Source organism: Oncorhynchus mykiss, chromosome 25, assembly GCF_057628025.1.
Source record: "Oncorhynchus mykiss isolate SJ-2025 chromosome 25, ASM5762802v1, whole genome shotgun sequence".
Lineage (NCBI taxonomy): Eukaryota > Metazoa > Chordata > Actinopteri > Salmoniformes > Salmonidae > Oncorhynchus > Oncorhynchus mykiss.
In genome coordinates this window covers 79687099-79711449 of record NC_143046.1, presented here as the reverse complement: position 1 = coordinate 79711449, position 24351 = coordinate 79687099, and the positions used below count along the sequence as shown (strand labels likewise).

The following is a 24351-nucleotide window of genomic DNA, read 5'->3' as shown; positions in this document are numbered from 1 at the left end:
ACTTACTTTAACATGAGGGGCCAATGTTGGGAGTGGGGAGGGTCGTTTTATTTGCGTAGTTACTCTTTGGTTTTGAGGGGATTTGTATTCTCGACCACCACTCGCATGTCATCCAGGCTATGAAAAATACATTTTTTTACGTAGCTAGCTACTTTACGCAAAAGTGTTGCATTTCGAAGGCCCAGGTGGAAGGAAGTCTTGACGGTGGTGGATTAGTTCCTGACAGCAGCAGCAGGAGGGAATGGTGGAAAGGGGTATCAGACGAAATAACAGGACCATTTCCTATCAAGACGGCCCAATAAAAATATTTTATAGGTGAGGAAGTTTAACCGAAACACACTGAATGCATGCTATTCCTTACTGGTGGCTATGTGCATGCCTTGTCACATCCAACTATATTAACTAGCAAGCTAAGCTAGTCAATAATGTTAGCAAACTAGCTAGTTAGCATGGCTAACTTTGTTTCCACATGATTATTGCAACTTTGCATGTAGCCATCTCCATTAGACGTGTCAGACAAAACAATTGTATACACTTATCTGTACTGTATCTATATTGATTATATCTAGTCAATCAGACAGTTACTAGCTACTTCGCTAGCCTGTGTCAAGTTCGGTAGCAAAGTTAGCTAGCTGCACGCGTGGGATTTTGACGTTTTGTTTGACTAGAACGCCATTGCATCAGCTATCAACTCCTTTACTAGTTATCAAACGATCAAATAATAAACATATTGTATGATTTGTCATGTATTTAGACATTTCCCAATGTATACACGTGTTCTCGTGGACGTGGTTGTTTGCCACCAGCTTGTTGTAGCTAGCTAGTTAGCCAGTAGCCACCTGTGCTTAGCTAGCTTGCTAAATGCTACTGCAACAGACAGTTTTGTTATCATTCACTCGCCAGTTAGCTATTTCCTTTCAATGAAAGGCCAAGGTCGCCTTGAGGCCTAATTTAGAATAGCTCGTTCGCTAGTGTTTTTCCAAATTATTTCCCTAATTTCTAGTCGTAGTTTGGAATGTGTTGGTAGATGATTCTAAACGAAAGTCGTCAGTTGCTAGTTAATTGTGTATAAATGTAGCTAACTATGTGCTATGTACACATATGTTGATCAGTTAACTTTTGGAAAATCAGTGGACTGGTTATGATGGCTCATTCATTGATAAAAATGTCCCCAGTCATATTGCCACAGTATGACTAGCTGGGGTTGTGGCATTGAGTAACACCGAATCAAGTCGTTTCACCACAGAGCTAGTTACCAGTATATTTGGTTTCACTGTCTGATCAAAGAGTCCAGTTGCTCATGTGAATTTGACTTGTTTTTTAAAGTCAAATTTATATACCACAGGCCTATACCCACCCACCCCTGCTCAGTTTCAATATTAGCCCATGTTCCCGAATGTGAAAGCGGGTTTTGAGGTGGAGGGGGTTGTCACGTCACCATTTCCCCACATGTGCTTAGCAAATGTTTCTTCACACAAAACTGTTCTCTCTGTCACTAACCCCAAATGTGAGTTTCGGCAGAGTAAGCATTAATACATTATTTTGATGTATTTTTATTTTGTCATCCCGAGTGGCACTTTATTCCCTGCTATGTAGTGCACAACTTTTGACCAGGCCCCATTAGGTAGGGATGAGCTTTCCCAGGGTACTTAGGTACCAATACCATATGTTGGTAGTTGCCATATGGCCAAAACAAAAGTGAAAAAATAATTTCCTCTAAAATTAAAGTGAAAACACAACAAACTACATTTAGTCACAAACTGTCTAAACAATTCAAAATGTTACATGGCCACCTTCAATTTAGAATTTATATCAAATTTAATGAACCATTTCATATATTAGAGCCTTGAATTTGGCCTCTGGTGTGACACAACAATTGTTAATATCAAGTTTTAATGATTCCCAAATAGACTAGATAATTATTTTTACACATTATTTAGTTATGTCGTTTATATCATTAATTATATTCTTGCATTTAAAATGAAAAAATATTTAATTGGATAATAATGATGATAACCAAGTGTCTCACAATTACATTATGGCTAAGATTCACTGGCATTAAACTAAACCTCGATAAAAAACAATTATCATACTTGTGTATTATGTTACCTGCCCCATGCTTAACAATAATTAATGACACTTTCAGAAGTTTCTGACCACTGTAAAAATGCTTCTAAACATCTGTAATGGAGCCTCATTAAATCATTTGAAGTGTACTCATTCAAATTTAGGGCTGGCCCCGAGAAGAAGAAAAAATCAGGTCTTCTATTCTTTCGACCAATCGAAACAGGTGCTGTTAGATTACAATATAATTTTTATGACTGTTTGGGACAATGTAAACAACACCAAATCAATTATAAGTGTACCAGAGTCTGTTGTAATGTTTTTTTGTTAAGCCTTTATTACAACAAAGACTAAAAACAGTCACATTCATTTGTGAATGGAATTACATAATGGAACGGTTTATTTATTGTGTAAGCTAATTATTCAAGACTCGCTTTATTTTAAAACATAATGCTTGATTGCATTTCAAATCATGAATGACTATTAGGCTGTGTGATTACATAAACAAATGATTGATACAGTAGCCTATATAAGTATTGAAATATAGGCCTAAGTTACGGTATTAAGACTAAACAGGATGCACTCTTAGGCCTAAAGCTCAATGGTGATTATACTAGGCTGCTATACGAAGCCGATTTAATGATAATGACATGTACTATTATAATGAACAAAATAATTTATGTAATAACAATAAGTAGATCAATAAAAAGGAGGGTTATTATCATAAATATAATTCGTATATATATATTATATATTTTTAAATGACACGGAATCAGTAAGCTATTAAACACACACTCAAACAGGCCACAGAAGCGGGATCTGTCTTATGTCTGTGTAAAAATTCCCTGTCTTAGGTCAATTAGGATCACCACTTTATTTTAAGAATGTGAAATGTCAGAATAATAGTAGAGTGATTTATTTCAGCTTTTATTTCTTTCATCATATTCCCAGTGGGTCAGAAGTTTACATACACTCAATCAGTATTTGGTAGCATTGCCTTTAAATTGTTTAACTTGGGTCAAACGTGTTGGGTAGCCTTCCCACAATAAGTTGGGTGTATTGTGGCCCATTCCTCCTGACAGAGCTGGTGTAACTGAGTCAGGCCTCCTTGCTCGCACACGCTTTTTCAGTTCTGCCCACACATTTTTTCTATGGGATTGAGGTCAGGGCTTTGCGATGGCCACTCCAATACCTCGACTTTGTTGTCCTTAAGCCATTTTTCCACTACTTTGGAAGTATGCTTGGGGTCATTGTCCATTTGGAAGACCCATTTGCGACCAAGCTTTAACTTCCTGACTGATGTCTTGAGATGCTTCAATTTAGCAACATAATTTTCCTTCTCATGAAGCCATCTATTTTGTGAAGTGCACAAGTCCCTCCTGCAGCAAGGCGCTGCCACCCCCGTGCTTCACGGTTGAGATGGTGTTCTTCAGCTTGCAAGCCTCCCCCTTTTTCCTCCAAACATAACGATGGTCATTATAGCCAAACAGTTCTATTTTTGTTTCATCAGACCAGAGGATATTTCTCCAAAAAGCACAGTCTTTGTCCCCACGTGCAGTTGCAAACTGTAACCTGGCTTTTTTTATGGCAGTTTTGGAGCAGTAGCTTCTTCCTTGCTGAGCGGCCTTTCAAGTTATGTTGATATAGTAGGACTTGTTGTACCCTGGATATAGATACATTTGTACCTGTTTCCTCCATCTTCACAAGGTCCTTTGCTGTTGTTCTGGGATTAATTTGCACTTTTCACACCAATGTACACTCATTTCTAGGAGACAGAACAGATCTCCTTCCTGAGTGGTATGATTGCTGTGTGGTCCCGTGGGGTTTACACTTGCGGTGTGGTATCTTCAGGTGTTTGAAAATTGCTCCCAAGGATGAACCAGAGGAGGACTACTTTTTTTTCTTCTGAGGTCTTGGCTGATTTCTTTTGATTTTCACCTGATGTCAAGCAAAGAGGCACTGAGTTTGAAGGGAGGCCTTGAAAGACATCCACAGCTACACCTCCAATTGACTCAAATGATGTCAATTAGCCTATCAGAAGCTTCTAAAGCCATGACATAATTTTCTGGAATTTTCGACCCACTGGAATTGTGATACAGTGAATTATAAGCGAAATAATCTGCTTGTAAACAATTGTTGGAAAAATGACTTGTGTCATGCACAAAGTAGATGTCTGAACCGACTTGCCAAAACTAGAGTTTGTTAACAAGACATTTGTGGGGTGGTTGAAAAATAAGTGTTAATGACTCCAACCTAAGTGTATGTAAACTTCAGACTTCAACTATTTATGTGGTTGATTTCTAAAGCCAGATACATTTAACAGTTAGGCTATTGATTAGACTTAAGTTGGGGTTTTCTCTCCTCAATTTTCTTAGACAATAAGACAAGGTCTCCTTATTCTGCTGCTATCTCCGCCGCATTGTTCTCAACAATATGCTGGTTAACTTTGTTATTATGCACATAGCAACATGGTCTGGGAAAAGGCGTCAATTCAACAGCGCACTGATGTGTTTCAGAACCTCGGACAGTGACTGCTATCCAATGCGGGAGAAAGCGCGTTTGTTATAAAATTATTTTTTATTAGTGTTGCACCATTGTTATGTAATATTTCAGAAAGACATGTTTTAGGTTGACGGACAGTGTCACCCCCCCGGCCTCCACATTGGTTCAGTCCACTCAGACAGGCGAGAATCAGACAGGTGTCTTGTATTTTCTCTGGTGTGACACGGTCTTCAAGTCACACCAAGGGAAATAAAGCTGTCACACTGTTGGAAATCTCAGGCTGTATGGTCCAGTTTGGGCCTTATTGTTAACAGTAGGCCTTCAGTATGATTTCACCACATGTTTTTGTTGCTTTTATACTTTAATTGTCAACAAATATTGTTTTCATATATACATTCAGAAAGCATCACACCAAAGAACTAAGAAACTGACACCTTTTATGGCAGAAAAGTGCAATATTTTGGTACATGTTTCAAATACAATCTGTTCAGGCCATGTGCTCCAGCCATGTCTTCTGTACATCCTCATTGCAAGAGAACCCTCCCCAGCGCAATGGTGTCCAAATACTGCGTCGTTATCTAATCCCATAATTGTCCCACCAAGTGGACTTTGCTTTAGGGACAAAATGTAATCAATCGAAACTATTTGGAAATGTCATGAATAGACTTGGACTATTGTTTTTTTTTAAATAAACTTCTGTGTATTAACTAAAAGCATAAATAAAAGCAAGTGTTATTCATTTTTTCATGAATTTACTTAAGTTCAAAGTTCCATACCTTTACCTCAGACAGTCACACCATTGGACAATTGTCAAGTTTGGTTCAAAACTGTAAGAAAACATATAATACACTTCATGAATTTACTTGTGATCAAAGTAAAAAATCAAACCCATTTAAAAAAGATGGAGAAAAAGCTATCAAGGCTAAATACTGGAGTTTTGGTGCAGGGTACTGCCAACTAGCGCAAAAATAATTTTCATATATTGTCAAAATGATACGATACAGTCAAAAATAATATCCCGAAATGTAACTGTAGTGTTGTGTTTGAGACCACCTAAAGTGAGGCCACCTAAACCTAAAGCGAGACCAATTCAAGACCAGAGCGAATTGAGTCAGTCAAGACCAAGACCGGAGGGGAGCCGATGGGTTAGAGACCAAGAGTCATGACCAAGACCAGAAAAATGCGAGTCCAATTCAAGACCATGATTGTAATTTTGTCAAATTGCTATCATAATAATAGTTCAAAATGTCCAGTACTTCTGTGGTCATATGTCAGAAGAACATATGGATTCTTTAGACATTCAGAGAAAAATGCATGCTGAGGGCAAGTAGGCATAGATATAAGGCAATTGCCATTGAACTGTATGACAGTGGAATCAACCAATCACGTTTTGATTTGTCATTTGTGGGAATGTTTTTACAAAAAACGTATAGAAACTTCTCTTCTCGAAGGCCAACAGGTCACTGCGCAATAGCGAGCAGGAGTTTTACCACGGTTTTGCTAGCTAGCTTTTGTTGTTGTCTAGTTTGCTCCAGCTGCAGCAGGTGTTAGATGTTGTTGCCAATTTGTTAGCTTCAAGTGATCATCATCTGGTGAGTAGGACTGCTTTTTTTTTATTGCAGCTCGCTTACTGTTAGCTATCTCTTCCAAAATAACTGATGTTGGTTTAAATCACCTAAAGTTAAAATTAATGTGTGAGTTTTTTTTGTTGCAATGGGAAGTAATAGTTGTACATTTTGATTGGGAAATTCTTAGCCTAATGGTTGTGTTTTTGTGTTCTTATGATTGGGACCTGCTGGCCTTTTATGTCTGAGTGAATGGGCTGCTTATCCTTTAACATCATGCTGTGTGTGATGGCTGTCTTTCTATCAGCCCTATGTGTTTTACAAAAAGTGCAGTCTCCAACATAGAGTGCGCTGGTATTACAGTCGCTGTCCTTTCAGAGTCATAAGCTTGTCACACACATAATTTTGATGTGTCACTCATAGTGTGATGGTGATGCTCTTAGGCTACCATAGGTTGTGTGGTTGTTGTCGTTGGTAGCGTTATCTGTGTGAGTGCTATTGATGTGAGTGGCAGCCTGAAGCTCGTCTCAGTCTCAGGCCTGTTTGTTTCATTTGAGTGCATTTAAGTTATGCTATGTCATGGCGTGACATTTTTTTACCACTTGTCCTTTAGACATATAGGACTGAAAGGTCAAAAAGGAGACTGAAAATGGTGTTGTGTGATGCAAGAAATCACTTCACAAAACAACATAAATTATTATCATTGGTATTGACAAAGGATGGCTGCTGCTGTCTGATCCCATGTGTTATACAGTATCTTTTGCCTTTGTGGCCTTAAGCAAGGCACTTAAACCTCTACAAAGTAAAATATTGCACTGATAGGATACTGTATAAAACACGTGGTCCGTCAACCCTCTATCTGGAGAGCTACTGGGTGTTCAGGCTTTTGATCAAACCCTGATTGAACACACCGTAGTCAGCTTAAGGTCCGGTTGAACAGCCGATTGTAAAAAAAAATATATATATATATATATATATATATATATATAATTTTTTTTTTTATTAATGTGGTGTATTCGCGCAGGGTTGGTTGGCTACCCTGCACGCCCAGTAGCTCTACTGGAATCTCCTGGAGGGTGGTTCGCTACCCTGCACGTCCAGTAGCTCTCCTGGAATCTCCTGGAGGATGGTTGGCTAACCTGCACGCCCAGTAGCTCTCCTGGAATCTCCTGGAGGATGGTTGGCTACCCTGCACGCCCAGTAGCTCTCCTGGAATCTCCTGGAGGATGGTTGGCTACCCTGCAACATTATAATTACAACCACATGTTTTTTTTAATGTCTTTCTAAAATATATTCCCTCATTCAATGAACCAGAGATCAAATGGCTACTGTTTGCGAGGTAGTTAATCTAAGATGTTTATCTATTTTGTAAGGTTAAAATATTCAGTGTTCAGGGGAGATCTTGACAGCGTAGGAGTTACTTGTCAATTAGGCTATTCTAAGAACATATATACAGTGCCTTGCGAAAGTATTCGGCCCCCTTGAACTTTGCGACCTTTTGCCACATTTTAGGCTTCAAACATAAAGATATAAAACTGTATTTTTTTGTGAAGAATCAACAACAAGTGGGACACAATCATGAAGTGGAACGACATTTATTGGATGTTTCAAACTTTTTTAACAAATCAAAAACTGAAAAATTGGGCGTGCAAAATTATTCAGCCCCTTTACTTTCAGTGCAGCAAACTCTCTACAGAAGTTCAGTGAGGATCTCTGAATGATCCAATGTTGACCTAAATGACTAATGATGATAAAAACAATCCACCTGTGTGTAATCAAGTCTCCGTATAAATGCACCTGCACTGTGATAGTCTCAGAGGTCCGTTAAAAGCGCAGAGAGCATCATGAAGAACAAGGAACACACCAGGCAGGTCCGATATACTGTTGTGAAGAAGTTTAAAGCCGGATTTGGATACAAAAATATTTCCCAAGCTTTAAACATCCCAAGGAGCACTGTGCAAGCGATAATATTGAAATGGAAGGAGTATCAGACCACTGCAAATCTACCAAGACCTGGCCGTCACTCTAAACTTTCAGCTCATACAAGGAGAAGACTGATCAGAGATGCAGTCAAGAGGCCCATGATCACTCTGGATGAACTGCAGAGATCTACAGCTGAGGTGGGAGACTCTGTCCATAGGACAACAATCAGTCGTATATTGCACAAATCTGGCCTTTATGGAAGAGTGGCAAGAAGAAAGCCATTTCTTAAAGATATCCATAAAAAGTGTCCTTTTAAAGTTTGCCACAAGCCACCTGGGAGACACACCAAACATGTGGAAGAAGGTGCTCTGGTCAGATGAAACCAAAATTGAACTTTTTGGCAACAATGCAAAACGTTATGTTTGGCGTAAAAGCAACACAGCTTATCACCCTGAACGCACCATCCCCACTGTCAAACATGGTGATGGCAGCATCATGGTTTGGGCCTGCTTTTCTTCAGCAGGGACAGGGAAGATGGTTAAAATTGATGGGAAGATGGATGGAGCCAAATACAGGACCATTCTGGAAGAAAACCTGATGGAGTCTGCAAAAGACCTGAGACTGGGACGGAGATTTGTCTTCCAACAAGACAATGATCCAAAACATAAAGCAAAATCTACAATGGAATGGTTCAAAAATAAACATATCCAGGTGTTAGAATGGCCAAGTCAAAGTCCAGACCTGAATCCAATCGAGAATCTGTGGAAAGAACTGAAAACTGCTGTTCACAAATGCTCTCCATCCAACCTCACTGAGCTCGAGCTGTTTTGCAAGGAGGAATGGGAAAACATTTCAGTCTCTCGATGTGCAAAACTGATAGAGACATACCCCAAGCGACTTACAGCTATAATCGCAGCAAAAGGTGGCGCTACAAAGTATTAACTTAAGGGGGCTGAATAATTTTGCACGCCCAATTTTTCAGTTTTTGATTTGTTAAAAACGTTTGAAATATCCAATAAATGTTGTTCCACTTCATGATTGTGTCCCACTTGTTGTTGATTCTTCGCAAAAAAATACAGTTTTATATCTTTATGTTTGAAGCCTGAAATGTGGCAAAAGGTCGCAAAGTTCAAGGGGGCCGAATACTTTCGCAAGGCACTGTATATATTATTTTTTAACTTTGTCAGAATGTCATGGCAAGTATTGAATAGAGGAGAATCCTAGCCAATTTTGAGCGTTTTACATCCGGAGGTTTCATCAACTCTGCACCTGTATCAACTGCGTTGGCTGTTTTCCGGTTATACACGAGTACCGGTGGAAAGTTATTTTACAACATGGGGCATGACAATGACATTAATACATGCTAATAGTTAACTAGCGAGAGAACCAGCCAAACTACACTATGTTTTGAATTGGCTATCTACATTCCCCCCCCCCCCCCCCCGGGCAAGCAGACAAGCGCTGATGTCGAGCTCTTTATATTTGTTATTTTTGAGTTTGTACAGTTTTGGGGTGGCCTAGTGGTTAGAGCGTTGGACTAGTAACCGGAAGGTTGCAAGTTCAAACCCCCAAGCTGACAAGCCCCCAAGCTGTCGTTCTGCCCCACTAGGCCGTCATTGAAAATAAGAATGTGTTCTTGCCTGACTTGCCTAGTTAAATAAAGGTAAAATAAAAATAAATATGGATAGTAAAGCATTTTGAAGATATAAGCCAGCTGCATTTGTTTTTTAGGCTACTGTGCAGTCTGACAAATAAACATAGAATACAGTACCGTAATTTCCGGACTATAAGCCGCTACTTTTTCCCCACGCTTTGAGCTCGCGGTTTATACAATGACGCGGCTAATTTATGGATTTTTCCCGCTTTCACAAGATTCCTGCCGCCAAAAAACTGAGCGCCGTCACATAATGTGACGTAAATCGAGCGCGCTCAAACTTCCCATCATTCTGATTACGGTAGTCATTTTGTCACCCTCATCATGGCAAAGACACGGAGAAATGCATATGATGCAGCTTTCAAGTTGAAGGCGATCGATCTGGCTGTTGGAAAAGGAAATAGAGCTGCTGACAGCGTGGAGCATTGTAAAAAAATCCACTATCATCAACGGGTTTCGAAAGGCTGGACTGCTGCGTGTTGAAGAGGGCAGCGATCCAACATCGGATGAAGCAATTCTGAGGCTATTCAACTCCGACACCAAAGGAGATGACTTCAGTGGTTTCAGTGCACAGGAGGAGGAAGACAGGAACCAATTACTTTCTTGGTAGGCTACTGTTTACTGCTATTTTTTTTTTTTGTTGTTACAAGCCGCGTTTCGTTTAAAGGCTGTGTATAGTTAATTTGTTTCAATGTACCGGTAGGCACCTGCAGCTTATTTATTTATTTATTTATTTATTTATTTATGTGCGGCTTATTTATGTACAAAATACATATTTTTTTAAATATTCAGTGGGTGCGGTTTATATTCAGGTGCGCTTAATAGTGCAGAAATTACGGTAGCTACTGTAGTAAACATGGAAAATGCCTCATTCCTTACATAAGGGAGAGCAGGCCATGTCCAGACTTTCTCGGTGACCTCAAGTACTCATTAACTCTTGTCTTTTAATGCTTTTTCGGGTTGCATCAGTCATGGCTGGAAACTCCTGAGACACAGTATTAATGATGATCACCCGGAGGTTCACTGGTAAGCCACATTTGCCTCGAGATCCATCCGTTTGTATTCTGTGCCCAGTTGAGGTAACTCTCTTCAGTTACACATCCTTGGAATAGCAGAACAGCATAACGGTCCGGGCGGCCCTTGCTGTGCCTGGTGAGCAGTTGGTCAAGTTCTGTTGTCAGGGCTTTCAGCAGGAACGGAAAATCTACTGGAGACATTTCAAAAATACTGGTAGACTTGGGGATTTTGGTCACGGACAGTGCTATTCACAAACACTATCATCAGATGCCTGTTTTACGCCGAACTCGAAAGCCCAGGAAAATTAACAGGTACAGTAGGCTACCATATTTTAATGTAGGCCTAATAATGCTAAAAAAAGAATGCTTAAATAAATCGACTGCTGATCTTTACTGTATGCTGCACATTTTCACATTGTATTTCATTTCCAGTGAGACTATTCAAGCCATCGACTCACTGATGAATGAAAATGACGAGCGATCGGCAAAGGCCATCTGTAATCTGCTGGCATCACGGCATGACATCAACATCGCTCTAATTACAGTCAGAAGACAGTTGAAGAAACGTGGGTGGACTTACAGAAAGGCTTAGTAAGAAATGATATATATATTTTTTTTAATTATCAGAACATTAACCAGGTGTGTTCGCTTGTTTTGCACTGTTCTGTAGTTTCGACCCAATGATTTGTCTGACAAAGAACTTTGCGCTCTGCAGGCCCAGGCATGGATCAAAGCTGGCGAGACGTTCAATAATGTCATCGTCACAGACTAATCAACCGTGGCCCTTGAGCAATTTGCTCAAAATTGCTACAAAAAAAGGAAGATCAAACGAGCCGAGTCCCAAGCATCTGCTCAAATTCCATGTGTGGGGGTGCAATTTCTCGCCAGGGACCAGGCCCATATTTGACTTTTGATGGTGAGTTTGGCTATTTACAAAGCAAAAGGCACATAAAATATTGTAGGCTACAACTCAGTCTGTTATGTGTTCCACAATAATTCACCTTGCCTCCTTTTTCAGGTATGGCTCAAGATTTATTTTTCTTTTTTTAAGGAAGAAATCCTTAGGAGATATGCTGGACCTTATGTCAGAGGGGTGTTTCTGGGACCACATCGTTTCTTTCAAAGTAGGATCATAGCCAATTTTAATGACATTTAGGCCTATTTACATGTATATTTCTATTATTGTACCTAATTTTGGCTGTTAGGCTTGTCTTTTATTTCTTCTCCAAATGCAGACTACCCCACAACACACTGGGTTTGCATTGCAAATAAGGGCATAAACTGGGTCAGGACGCCAGCAGAGTACGTATACCTTTATGTAGTAAAATAAAGGTTAAATAAAAATGTAAAAATAAGACCTACAACACCTTCGGTAGGCCTACAGTATATCTAAAAATATATTTTTAATCTCTACGTGTAGGTCTCCTGATTTTTAAACCCGATCAAACTTGTTTGGCATCAACTGAAAACACTCATCCGTAACTCTGCCAAGCCGACACGCACAGATGAACTGGTCAAGGCCCTCAAGATGTTTTTGGCTAGAGAAATTGACGATACAACAATGCAACAAATACATTGATAATCTCAGCAAGGTTTTACCTGTGGTTTTGGAGCTGGGTGGAAGTGCGACTAAAATGTAGTTTATATAAACATCCGCATTTGAATGTCTTTTTCTCGTTTATTTTATTTTATTAACAAAAGCATAAAGATGTTGCTGAATAAATACTGTACTGCTGTTTGTTAGAAATGTAACACTTTAGAGTACTTAAGCATCATACGTTGATGGATTTTCACAACAGTAGCCGGGTTATACAAAAAGTCTATTGTTCTGCTAATAGGAAACATTTGCATGATGGGCTTCGCCTGCTACAGTTGTGAAAAACAAGTGTTTGTAAACCTGTTTTCAAAATGCCTCCGGTTGTCCATCACTACTGTAAATAAAAACACATTTTGTTTACATTCTTTATTGTGTCACACATAATTTGTATCTACCTTTCCAATTACTTTTAGAGGTTGGGATTTACAAATGTGCGCTTTTTAATGATTTAATTATTTCACCTTTATTTAACCAGGTAGGCTAGTTGAGAACAAGTTCTTATTTACAACTGCGACCTGTCCAAGAATAAAGCGAAGCAGTTTGACACATACCACAACACACAGTTACACATGGAATAAACTGATATAGTCAAAAAATACAGTAGAAAAAAATCTTTTTTTCTTTAAATGATTGTTTTACGTAGGATGCTACATTTTTGACCAATTGTAAGTAGGCCCAATAAAGCCTCATAGCCTCCCTCAGCCAGTTAAGTTATTTTATATAGGTCTAGGCTCCGAAGAAATAGACTCTAATTAAGCACACTTGGTGTTTGTAAAGTCAAATTAATTGATCGACTGGTGTAGGTTTTTGCCATCTGTTGGTGTGCAAAACTTGCATAACAAGCTAACTATATTTTCAGCACCAGCCTACCCCAGCACCAGCCTAACCCCGGCCAATGAAGGCCTACCCCGGCCAAACCCGCTGGGCCAATTGTGCGCTGCCCTATAGCACTCCAAATCACGGTCGGATGTGATACAGCCTGAATTCAAACTATATTTCTATAAGTCTTTTTTTTGTTCATAACAATAACCGTGTGTAGGTAGTTGTGGAAAGATGGACACTAATTATTTGTTACAAGCTGGGGGGGTTCACACCTTGCTCGGCTATTAGACAATTCTTTAGTAAAGGTTGAATAGTCTATTGTTCAGCTAATAGCCCTCCTGCTATGCTTGTGAATAACAAATGGTAATACTTTCCCCCCTTTCCACACGTTAAAGATTCCAATAGATAGTGTTTTTATCACAATCGGACCCAAACCCAGTTAATACCTTTGGGCACAGTTGATAGCGTGCTGGATTTCGGGCTTGAATGTTGAGGGTTCGAAACCTGCTCCCTGCTTGTTTCATTACATTATTATGCAGGTCTCAGAGCAAATAGCCTGGATTGTTACTCCCAACTCATTCCTCACTCTCTTCCATGTGTCATTCAGCATGCTTGTGAGCGTGCTGGCAGGATGTACTGTTTTTTTATTCTGTATATATGAATTACAAAGTCATGTTTCTAGTCTATTGCATAGCTACAATGTGTAATCATTGATGTCCCAGGAGGTGTCGCAGGAGTGGTAAACACTGTTGAAGTGTATAATTGTAGTACATAGCCCATCTGTAAATAGCCCATCCAACTACCTCATCCCCATACTGTATTTATTTATTTATCTTGCTCCTTTGCACGTTCATCTTCTGCACATCTACCATTCCCGTGTTTAATTGCTATATTGTAATTACTTTGCCACCATGGCCTATTTATTGCCTTACCTCCCTTATCCTACCGCATTTGCACACACTGTGTATAGACTTTTTCTACTGTATTATTGACTGTATGTTTGTTTACTCCATGTGTAACTCTGTGCTGTTGTATGTGTCGAACTGCTTTGCTTTATCTTGGCCAGGTCGCAGTTGTAAATGAGAACTGGTTCTCAACTAGCCTACCTGGTTAATTAAAGGTGAAATAATCAAATAAAAACACCTGGTATTGGATATGACAGAAAAAAAACTTTGCGATTTTCATAAATTAATTAATTGTTTGTCTCTACAGTACATTAACTAACATATTCGTCTCAATTGTACATTTTTTGCTTGACTCGTTATGCCGTTATAACTGCTTACATTTGCCTCCCCGTAATGTTTTGTCAGCCATCTATGCTGAAGAAAGCCCCCTGGGAGGGGTGGCTCTGTGTAAAATTTGTCATTGGAATCACTCGATATGATTGATCATATAAAAACCTTGGGACCCAAATGCATAATGAGTGCTCTAACTCCCCCTTGTGTAGGTCTGGAGCAATGAAGCAATGACGCTGGGTACCTCTTAAGTCCCGCGGCATAAGCTCGCAACTTTTTAAAGGAGAAACCACTGTATTTGTAGTTGTTCACATATTCTAAGTCAGAACCATCCAGAGTAGTGATGCTAGTCGGGCAGGCGGCAGTGATCAGTTGAAGAGCATGTATTTAGTTTTACTAGCATTTAAGAGCCGCTGGAGGCCACGGAAGGAGTGTTGTATGGCATTGAAGCTCGTTTGTAGGTTTAAAGAAGGGCCAGATGTATACAGAATGGTGTCGTCTGCATAGAGGTGAATCAGGGAATCACCAGCAGTGGTGGCGCAGTAGTTAAGGGTGCTGTACTGCAGCGCCAGCTGTGCCACCAGAGACTGGGTTCGCGCCCAGGCTCTGTCGTAACCGGCCGCAACCGGAAGGTCCGTGGGGCGACGCACAATTGGCCTAGCGTCGTCTGGGTTAGGGAGGGTTTGGGCAGTAGGGATATCCTTGTCTCATTGCGCACCAGCGACTCCTGTGGCGGGCCGGGTGCAGTGCGCGTTAGCCAAGGTTGCCAGGTGCACGGTGTTTCCTCCGACACATTGGTGCGGCTGGCTTCCGGGTTGGATGCGCGCTGTGTTAAGAAGCAGTGTGGCTTGGTTGGGTTGTGTATCGGAGTACAAGTGACTTTCAACCTTCGTCTCTCCCGAGCCCGTACGGGAGTTGTAGCGATGAGACAAGATAGTAGCTACTAACAATTGGACCCCACGAAATTGGGGAGAAAAAGGGGTAAAAATTAAACAAAACAAAAAAAAAGAGAATCACCAGCAGCAAGAGCGACGTCATTGATGTATACAGAGAAAACAGTCGGCCCGAGAATAGAACACTGTGGCACCCCCATAGAGGAACTCTATCTGAGAAGTAGTTGGTGAACCAGGCGATGCAGTCATTAGAGAAAACAAGGCTGTTGAGTCTGCCGATAAGAATGCGGTGATTGACAAAGTCGAAAGCCTTGGTCAAGTCGATGACGACCGCTGCACAGTTACTGTCTTTTACCGATGGCGGTTATGATATCGTTTAGGACCTTGAGCGTGGCTGAGGTGCACCCATGACCAGCTCAGAAACCAGATTGCATAGCGGAAAACGTACGGTGAGATTCGACATGGTCGGTGATCTGTTTGTTAACAGGGCAGGATGGATATAGGTCTGTAACAGTTTGGGTCTAGAGTGTCAGGGGTATGACCGCGGCAGCTTTCCAATCTTTAGGGATCTCAGACAATACGAAAGAAAGGTTGAACAGGCTAGTAATAGGGGTTGCAACAATTGTGGTGGATAATTTTAGAAAGAGAGGGTCCAGATTGTCTAGCCCAGCTGATTTGTAGGGGTCCAGATTTTGCAGCTCTTTCAGAACATCAGCTATCTGGATTTGGGTGATGGAGAAGCGGGGGGGTGGCTTCGGCAGGTTGCTACTGGGGGGTGCAGCGCTGTTGGCCTGGATAGGGGTAGCCAGCTGGAAAGCATGGCCGGCCATAAGAAAAATGCTTATTGAAATTCTCGATTATCGTGGATTTATCGGTGGTGACAGTGTTTCCTAGCCTCAGTGCAGTGGGCAGCTGGGAGGAGGTGCTCTTATTCTCCATGGACTTGTCCCAAAACGTTTTGGAATTAGTGCTGCAGGATTAAAATTTCTGTTTGAAAAAGCTAGCCTTAGCTTTCCTAACTGACTGTATATTGGTTCCTGACTTCCCTGAAAAGTTGCATATCGCTGGGGATATTCGACGCTGATGCAGTACACCACAGGATGCCTGGTTCTATCAGCTTACACTGTGATGAAATAACACGCATGACTCGAGGGAGCCAGAGATCTAGATAACCAGAAGAAAGAAAAAATAACGTACCCTGACCCAACCATTCTCCTCCTGCTGGCTTTCGCAGGTTCTGCCATTACTCTCCCGAAGTTGCCGGTAATAGGCTATACGGGGAGTCGGCAACCTTTGTCATGTGGAATGCCAATGTATATTAACATTTCTACCGATCTGCGTGCCAGTTCTGGTTTTCATATGCACATTTTTGTGGAACAGTTTCATTTAATTTATAATGTCTTATCTCAAAATCAATGTCACGTGGTTAATCAAATTTCTCTCCAAATCTAACTGAAAATGATAAACCTAAAAAGTAAATATGTAAAAATAGCCTACAAAAAGGCAACAAATTAAAACATTGTACAAAATATCCTGATAGTTAGTTACTTTTTAAAAATCCTATAAATAACATTGGCTACACATGGCCTGTGTGCAAGGAACTTGAAACGTTGTATCAACGATCAACTTCAGTCGGCCTCAAGCTTGCACTAGCAAACTTCCATCATTGTATAAAGTATCCTGGGCCCTCACAGTTTCCTGCTCCAGTGAGCTCGGGACAGACACAGCTGTAGGCTATTTGCGCAAGGGATAAGAAGCAGAGCTTGACATTGGCAAGGGCTCACCAGAGTGGAGCATCTCAAATGTTGTACTGTTTGAGCTCCTGTTCCTCTTAAAGAATATTAGCACAGAAGTATTGTGGAGCTCCTACACCTATATATTATCAGTACCATCACCCAAGTCGAGCACTGATAAGAAGTAATCAGGTACCTGTTTTATTACGTTTCCACTGGATCACGCTGAGTGTTTATCTAAGGGAGGGGGCTGGAAAGATTTTTCCAATAAATTGAGGTACTATTGTCATTCTCAATGGATATAAAAACATTGTTTGTTTGCTTGCTTTTTGAGGTGAAGAAAACATTACTTTGAGCTCCACTGCTTAACGTACCATTGGTGTGGTACGTTAAGCCAATCAAAAATTGACACATTTTATATGCAAAGGTGTCATCCATGGTAAAGGGTGGCTACTTTGATGAATGTCAAATATATAAAATATATTTTGATTTGTTTAACACTTTTTTTTTTTGGTTACTACATGATTCCATATGTGTTATTTCATAGTTTTGATGTCTTCACTACTCTACAATGTAGAAAATAGTAAAAATAAAGAAAAGCCCTTGAATCTCAAACTTTTGACCGGTAGTGTACTTATGCGTAATCAGGTGCGTGTCCTTACTCAACATTGACAGGAGCACTCCAAACAAAAGACAATGACTAAATTGAATTGAATTGACAAAACTCAGAAATGGACTGAAATAAACAAAAACTTGTTTCTCACAAGTTTAGCATAATTTGTGCGCTCTGCGAACAGTGTGTCAATTCCGAGAATGAGAACGGTAAGACTGGAATAATAATATATTGAAAGCATTAACATAAATAACCATAACCTTTTTCAGATGAATTCACTGAGATGGGTGCAAATATATATATATATATATATATATATATATATATATGCTACTGCTCGACTAAAAAGATCTTGGTCGACCAAACAATCGACCAGTAGACTAATTGGGGTTAGGCCTAATATAATCGTTTGTATTTTATTTATATATGCATGTATGTTCTCTCTCGGCATGGCGTCAGAGAGACTGGCACACCATCCCATTCCCTAAGTAGTGTACTACCTTTGACGAGGGCCCATGCGGGCTCTGGTCAAAAGTAGTGCACTATGTATGAAATAGAGTGCCATTTGTGATGCAGTCAGCGAGAGGCAGTCAACTGCCTTATAACCAGCAGCAAATGTGATCAGTCAATAAAAATGAGGGCTTGTGCTGGCTGAGCTGAAATGACTGCTGGTATTGGTTGCAGCTGTGTTGAGCAGCGGTAGTCGGGGCAGACGTGGGGTCTTGATTTTAGGGCGGCAACAATGTGTTGAAAAGCTAGTGGCCATCCAGAATTTAGATTACCCTCCCATTCCACCGCCCTCCCTCCTCCACTCCCCTCCGGCCCACACCAAAACTCTCCCATTTCCTCCCATCAAGATGTCTGTGCTCTCATGTATTTTCCCTTTCTGTCTGGGATTTCTTTTTAGGAAGGAAAATCTTCAGCTTCTCAAGCCCTGCCATTACAGCCAGTCAACTGCATAGAGATAAAAAATAAATTTTACCATAAGCCTGACATATGAGAGTTAGCCTTAATCTAGGAAACAACAGTTTCATTTACTTTTGTGCAATAGGTCTGTCAATGGTTTTAATGTTAAGGGGGTTGTGTTGTGTGTTTCTCTGTACAGCTCCTCTAGTTGAGATGAAGCCTAGAAGAAGTCCTGCCTGGCCCATCACAGAGTCTATGCCGCTACCTGTAAGTATACATTTCACGTGTGTGAATATCATGTTTATTATTGATCATGTCTTGTCAATAATATTAGTAATTATTGTATTACTGGTAACATCATGCTGTCTGTTGCTTCCTGAGCCAGTTAGCTTTAGAGGAGGATAAATATTCAATGATTTATTATTGGTCATGTCATCCAATAATATTAGCAATTATTGTATTAGGGCAATTCCATGGTGACAGTGATGCTGAGACTCAGCTTTTTCATTATACGATGTATGTCAAACAAAAACCATTTATTTCAAAGTTTAACAAACCATACAACTCTATGCACAAAGACCACTTTTAACAATTTTTACAAAAACACGTTTACCTGAAGAACAGTGCAGATGCAAAGTTTGCTAACAGAATGATGGCACAAACAGCACCAACCGTCATTCTGTTACCGAAGTTTGCATCTGCACTGAGTCTGCATCACTCTGTTACTGTGGAATTGCCCATAATTAGCAACATCATGCCTGCATGCTGTCTTTCTTCCTGAACCAGTTAGCTTTAGAGGGGAGATTGATTCAATTATGTATTATTGATCATGTCATTCAATAATATTAGCAATTCTTGTATTATTAGTAACATCATGTCTGCATGCTGTCCGTTTATTTCTGAACCAGTAAGCTTTAGAGGAGAGGAATGATGAAATTAGATAAAAAATAAAGTGGAAGAGTGGAGGACCGCACCCCCCAGCATCCCCCAAAAGCAGCATGGCAGGACTCCAGCTGGTCACCCCCGCCTCCAATCCCATGGGGCCTTTCTTTGGTCTCCCGTGGCAACAGGAGGCCATCCACGACAACATCTACACGCCTAGGAAATATCAGGTGAGGAATGAGCAAGTAGTCCAGCTAACAATTGAGAGAGGAGAGTGCATTGAGGAGAGTGCATTGCGTTGTATGTAGACATTGGTACATTCATCACCGTTGATCTTTCGCTCAATAAACTGCAAACATTCGTCAGTGTGCAGCATCTATCTTTTATTTCACAAGTTTATTCATTTGTAACCACCAGTGCATTTATTTGTAACCAGTTATAGTACACAACGTTTGAAACTAATGACTGTGACCTTATCTGTCCTGCCAGGTTGAACTTCTTGAAGCAGCTCTTGAACACAATACTATTGTCTGCTTAAATACTGGCTCAGGGAAGACTTTTATTGCAGTACTCCTAACTAAAGAGCTCTCCCACCAAATCCGGGGAGATTTAGTGGAACAGGGGAAGAGGACAGTTTTCCTGGTGAATGCAGGTAGCTACATTTAAAGACGCAGAGAAATGTACTATTTGGTGCATCCCATTTCTTCACACTTTTCCCAAAGTGTGCATGTGCACTCCCTGTCAGGCCTGTCATGGATTTAAAAGCGTTAGATTGGTCTAAGCATTGGTTGGAGGAAGTTTCACCATTGTTAAATCCATTTCAGGCAGAGTGGAAGTGCACACTTTAAGGGGAAGGGTGGAGAGTCACAATGCAGCCTTTTTATAAGTGTGAACTTCTAATAAGTGTACATCAATATGATTGAGACCATGATTCTTCTGTTTTCCCCTCTTCTGTTCCATGGTAAATAAAGCATCGTCTGTGATTCAGCAAGCAGCTAGTGTTAGGACCCACTCTGATCTCCAGGTTGGAGAATACATGTGTGTGGAGAAGACCTCATCATGGTCCAGGGAAAAGTGGAGCCAAGAAATGATTGAAAATCAGGTGCCGTTCATTGAACCAACTTTCTGGAAAATTACCAGTTATCAATTTTCATATAATTCTAAGCAATTGCCAGAATAAAGTACCAATTGTCATCAATTTTCATATAATCCTAAACAATTGCCAGAATAAAGTACCAATTGTTCTTTCAGAGTTCTTTCATGATAAATACCAATGGTAATTCTACAAAATAAAACATTACTCAAGTTTTCTCCCCTCAATTTCAACAACTTAGAAAAAGAACACTGATTACCCTGAGTGTTTTGTCCATAAGTTGGAGAAGTTATTAATTGTGTCCATCACAGAATACTGTCTCACAACTATAATCTATTCTTCGAGGCAATATGCCATCCTCCACTCACTCTATCCATCGTTTCTGTTCTAGGTGCTCGTTATGACGTGCCATATCTTCCTGCATGTGCTGAAGAGTGGAGTGCTGCCACTATGGAAACTCAACCTGGTGGTGTTTGATGAGTGTCACCTGGCAATCACGGACCATCCCTACCGGGAGATAATGAAGGTACATTTGCTATTTGTTCTACGTAGCTATGTATTCAACTGTCGCTTGAAAGCCAAGCACGTACTCTTCCTTCCCTGTATGGAGAAAGCCAAGGCCTTATGGAGATGGGACATTATTCATTCTATTGTTCCCCATTTTGTAGATGAGAAAAGTGTGGTCAGTCAGCCTTCATTATTGGACCCCATTGGAGGCTGGTCAATGTTTTTGGAGTTTCCTTGTTTTAGGCTGGCTCAGTCTTCCTGTCTCCCATTTCTTTGTTCCCAGTGATGTGATTGCCGTCTCTTCATCTCTGTTTCGTCTATCTCTCCTCTGTTTCAGTAATGTGTGGGCTGTGTCTATCTCCTGTTTCAGCTATGTGAGGGCTGTCCGTGCAGCCCTCGGATCCTGGGCCTCACTGCATCAATTTTGAATGGTAAATGTGACCCGTCTGAACTGGAACAGAAGATCCAGAACTTGGAGCGGATCCTGCGGAGCAATGCAGAGACAGCTACTGACCTTGTTGTCCTTGACAGGTAATTCTACACATCATGGCCTGTATTCACAAAGCGTCTCAGTGGGACTGCTGATCTGGGATCAGGTACCTCCTGTGCACATAATCTAAGGGCTCGATTCAATCCGTATCGTGTAAGTTCAGCTGTATAGCGCGATTTAAATGTTAAGGTAATTTCCGATTGAGCCGACATATGCAGCGTTTACCATGAATGCAATCTGTGCTAACGGGGGAGCATTGCCTTTAGATTTAAAATGCACTGAACTTCTGGGTACCGATTGAATCGAGCCCTTACTTATTATGATTGAAAATTGAACATTTAACTGTGTGTTGTGTGTGTCCCAGATATGCCTCCCAGCCCAGAGAGGTGGTACTGGACTGTGGACCCTACCTGGACAAGAGCGGCCTTTCAGAGCATCTACTGAGCGAGCTGGACGAGGCTCTCCACTTCCTCAACGACTGCAACATACCTGTGCCTCGAGAGGACAGAGACCCCACCTTCATATCCAAACAGGTCTGACCCCACCTTCATATCCAAACAGGTCTGACCCCACCTTCATATCCAAACAGGTCTGACCCCACCTTCATATCCAAACAGGTCTGACCCCACCTTCATATCCAAACAGGTCTGACCCCACCTTCATATCCAAACAGGTCTGACCCCACCTTCATATCCAAGCAGGTCTGCTAATGAGAATGTGTGCATAGTCCTAATCTACACCAGAGAGTATTGAATAGCAAAAGTATGTTTTAAGGGAGAAGTGAGGCTGGTCTGAAGCTTAAAAAAAGAACGGAAATTCACATGAGCACCACAAGGCCTAACTTCACCCATGCACTACAAATGTTTTCTGGCATACAGCTTTGACCTATTACAGGAGCTATGTTGGCCTACTGTTCCTCAAACAACATGTAGGCTACTACACACACGTTTTTTTAGGATTAAAACATTCTCAAAGATCCTCATTGAATGATCTCCTTCCCCAGGTGTTGAGTGACTGCCGGGCGGTGCTGCTGGTGCTGGGGCCGTGGTGTGCCGACAAGGTGGCTGGCATCATGGTGAGGGAGCTGCAGAAGTACATCAAACACGAACAGGAAGAGATCAACAGGAAGTTCCTGCTCTTCACCGACACCATCCTGAGGAAGGTATGTGTGTAACGACTTACTCTTGTGTATGTTCTTTGTGTGATTCCCATTGAGTTTGGTCTCCTGTCTTGCTATGTAGGCCTAGCTGAGTTCTGTAAAGCGCTTGCGTGACATCCATTGCTGTAATAAGGGCGTGACATCCATTGTTGTACCTACATGTTCGAAGCAGACCACCATAGTCCCTGTGCTCAAGGAAGCGAAGGTAACCTGCCTAAATGATTACCACCCCGTAGCACTCACGTTAGTAACCATGAAGTGCTTTGAAATTCTGGTCATGGCTCACATCAACAGCATCCTCCCAGATAACCTAGACCCACTCCAATTCGCACACTGCCCCAACAGATCCACAGATGACGCAATCTCAATCGCACTCCAAACTGCCCTTTCCCACCTGGACAAAAGGAAAACCTATGTCAGAATGCCGTTCATTGACTACAGCTCAGCGTTCAACACCATAGTGCCCATGAAGCCCATCACTAAGCTAAGGACCCTGGAACTAAACACCTCCCTCTGCAACTGGATCCTGGACTTCCTGACGGGCCGCCCCCAGGTGGTAAGGGTAGGCAACAACACATCCGCCACGCTGATCCTCAACACTGGGGCCCCTCAGGGGTGTGTACTTAGTCTCCTCCTGTACTCCCTGTTCACCCACGACTCCAACACCATCATTAAGTTTGCTGACGACACAACAGTGGTAGGCTTGATCACCGACAACAATGAGACAGCCTATAGGGAGGAGGTCAGAGAACTGGCAGTCTGGTGCCAGGACAACAACCTCTCCCTAAACGTGATCAAGACAAAGGAGTTGATTGTGGACTACAGGAAAAGGCAGGCCGAACAGGCCCCCATTAACATTGACGTGGCTGTAGTGGAGCTGGTCGAGAGTTTCAAGTTCCTTGGTGTCCACATCACCAACAAACTATCATGGTCCAAACTAGCGGTCAACCGATTAATCGGAATGGCTGATTAGGGCCGATTTCAAGTTTTCATAACAATTGGGAAAAAAAAAATGTACACCTTTATTTAATCTTTATTTAACTAGGCAAGTCAGTTAAGAACACATTCTTATTTTCAATGCCTAGGAACGGTGGGTTAACTGCCTCGTTCAGGGGCAGAACGACAGATTTTCACCTTGTCAGCTCGGGGGATTCAATCTTGCAACCTTACAGTTAACTAGTCCAAAGCTCTAACGACCTGCCTCTCATTGCACTCCACGGGGAGACTGCCTGTTACGTGAATGCAGTAAGCCAAGGTAAGTTGCTATCTAGCATTAAACTTATCTTGTAAAAAAAACAATCAATCATAATCACTAGTTAACTACACATGGTTGATCTAGTTTATCTAGCGTGTCCTGCGTTGCATATAATCGATGCGGTACGTATCGTTGCTCCAATGTGTACCTAACCATGAACATCAATGCCTTTCTTAAAATCAATACACAGAAGTATATATTTTTAAACCTGAATATTTAGCTAAAAGAAATCCAGGTTAGCAGGCAATATTAACCAGGTGAAATTGTGTCACTTCTCTTGCGTTCATTGCGTGCAGAGTCAGTGTATATGCAACAGTTTGGGCCGCCTAATTATGTCATTACATTGAAGGTTGTGCAATGTAACAGGAATATTTAGACTAATAGATGCCACTCCTTAGATAAAATACGGAACGGTTCCGTATTTCACTGAAACAATAAACGT

General features: G+C 41.2%; 1 protein-coding gene across 1 annotated transcript in view; it reads left to right on the top strand.

Annotated features, from left to right (window-relative positions):
* Positions 1 to 24351, top strand: part of LOC100136218 (endoribonuclease Dicer) — a 67796-nt gene continuing 43445 nt past the window's right edge. Inside the window, exons 1-9 of the mRNA XM_090219354.1 lie at positions 1 to 315; positions 18723 to 18790; positions 19432 to 19635; positions 19895 to 20057; positions 20377 to 20507; positions 20890 to 21024; positions 21376 to 21536; positions 21860 to 22028; positions 22499 to 22657. Of these exons, the coding sequence (XP_090075480.1) occupies positions 19522 to 19635; positions 19895 to 20057; positions 20377 to 20507; positions 20890 to 21024; positions 21376 to 21536; positions 21860 to 22028; positions 22499 to 22657 (1032 nt within the window). The 5' untranslated portion in view covers positions 1 to 315; positions 18723 to 18790; positions 19432 to 19521. The remainder of the gene's footprint in view (positions 316 to 18722; positions 18791 to 19431; positions 19636 to 19894; positions 20058 to 20376; positions 20508 to 20889; positions 21025 to 21375; positions 21537 to 21859; positions 22029 to 22498; positions 22658 to 24351) is intronic.